This window comes from Hylobates moloch, unplaced genomic scaffold (assembly GCF_009828535.3).
Source record: "Hylobates moloch isolate HMO894 unplaced genomic scaffold, HMol_V3 SCAFFOLD_23, whole genome shotgun sequence".
Classification (NCBI taxonomy): Eukaryota; Metazoa; Chordata; class Mammalia; order Primates; family Hylobatidae; genus Hylobates; species Hylobates moloch.
In genome coordinates this window covers 19,365,420-19,367,207 of record NW_026652298.1, presented here as the reverse complement: position 1 = coordinate 19,367,207, position 1,788 = coordinate 19,365,420, and the positions used below count along the sequence as shown (strand labels likewise).

Below are 1,788 nucleotides of genomic sequence, written 5' to 3'. Positions count from 1 at the left end.
TTGCATTTTTGTTGTTTTTGTTTTAGTTTGTTTTTAATGACCATAAAATTTTACCACCAGCAATAAATGAAGGTTCCATTGCTCCATACCAGCATTAGGTATTATCAGTCCTTTTATCTTTAACCATATTGGTGGGAGGTAGTGGTATCTCATTGTAGTCTTAATTTACTTCCATATACTTAATTTAAATACATTCAATTTATATACACACACGTATACTCTTTCAGCCTTCAATAAGCCAGTATCATTCCCCTGAACTAACCAATGTTAATAATGGTATACTTCTCTCAGTGCTCATGCAAACATGAATACACACACATTCACATAAATAAGGGGTGTGGGAATGTATTTGATTCTGAGAGCTGCTGTAACAAATTACGACAAACTTAGTGGCTTAAAACAACAGAAATATTTCTGTTCACAGTTCTGGAGGCCAGAAATCTGACAGCAAGGTGTCAGCTGGGCCACACCTCCCTCTGAAGGCTCCAAGGGAGAATCCTTGCTTTCCTATTCCAGCTGCTGCTGGCTCCAGGTATTACTTGGCTTATGGCAGCATAACGCCTATCTCTGCCTTTGTCTTTGTGATCTTCTTTTCTGTCTTCTTCCCTTCTTTTTATGAGGACTTTTGCTATTGGATTTAGGTTCCATTCTAACCTAGGATGATCTCATCTGGAAATCCTTAATTGCATCTACAAAAACTATTTTCCCAAATAGGTCACATTCATGCATATCAGATGGACAGATGTATCATTTTGGGGTCCACCATTCAACCCACTACAAGGAGTTTTTTTAAACAAAAATAGGAAACTTAGATGTAACTTAGCACTTTTTTTTTTTTTTTTTTGAGACGGAGTCTCACTCTGTCACCAGGCTGGAGTGCAGTGGCGGCATCTCAGCTCCCTGCAACCTCTGCCTCCCGGGTTCAAGCGGTTCTCTTGCCTCAGCCTCCTGGGTAGCTGGGATTACAGGCATGCGCCGCCACACCCAGGTAATTTTTTTTTTTTTTTTTTTTGAGACAGAGTATCGCACTGTTGCCCAGGCTGGACTGCAGTGGCGTGATCTCTGCTCACTGCAATCTCCGCCTCCCGGGTTCAAGCGATTCTCCAGCCTCAGCTTCCTGAGTAGATGGGATTACAGGCGCCTGCTACTGCGCCCAGCTAATTTTTTGTATTTTTAGTAGAGATGGGGTTTCACCATGTTGGCCAGGCTGGTCTCCATCTCCTGACCTCGTGATTCACCCACCTTGGCCTCCCAAAGTGCTGGGATTACAGGCGTGAGTCACAGCCCCCGGCCATAATTTAGCACTTTAAAAAATAATAGCCATATTGGGCCAGGGGTGGTGGCTCATGCCTGTAATCTGAGCACTTTGGGAGACCGAGGCGGGTAGATCCCTTGTGCCCAGGAGTTCAAGACCAGCCTGGGCAACATGGCGAAACCCCATTTCTACTAAAAATACAAAAATTAGCTGGGGGGAGGGGATAGGCCGAGTTCCAGGTGTGAGGGGGCCACTAGGGAGAACAGAGCGAGGCAGCTGAAGGCTGGTTAGAGCCCCGATCTTCCGGATTGAGGGCCTTGCCCGGAAGCTGGACCTCACGGAGATGAAACGGAAGATGCACGAGGATATGATCTCCATACGGAACTTTCTCATCTACATGGCCCTGCTGCGAGTCACTCCATTTATCTTAAAGAAATTGGACAGCATATGAAGATTGGGCATCACATGTGAATGCATGATATGAAGAGCCTGGTTACAGTTTCTACTGTTCTCTGCAAGTAAATAGGCCCAGA

General features: G+C 45.0%; 2 protein-coding genes across 2 annotated transcripts; both read left to right on the top strand.

Annotated features, from left to right (window-relative positions):
• Positions 1-413: 413 nt before the first annotated feature.
• Positions 414-641, top strand: SERF1A (small EDRK-rich factor 1A; the record flags this gene model as incomplete). Its single annotated transcript, XM_058434215.1, has 1 exon — positions 414-641. A coding segment is annotated over one exon (228 nt), but the record flags the coding sequence as incomplete, so codon positions are not given.
• A 900-nt stretch (positions 642-1,541) lies between these two features.
• LOC116462724 (mitochondrial import receptor subunit TOM5 homolog) lies at positions 1,542-1,788 on the top strand (the record flags this gene model as incomplete). The annotated part of the gene is made up of 1 exon (XM_032754119.2): positions 1,542-1,788. A coding segment is annotated over one exon (165 nt), but the record flags the coding sequence as incomplete, so codon positions are not given.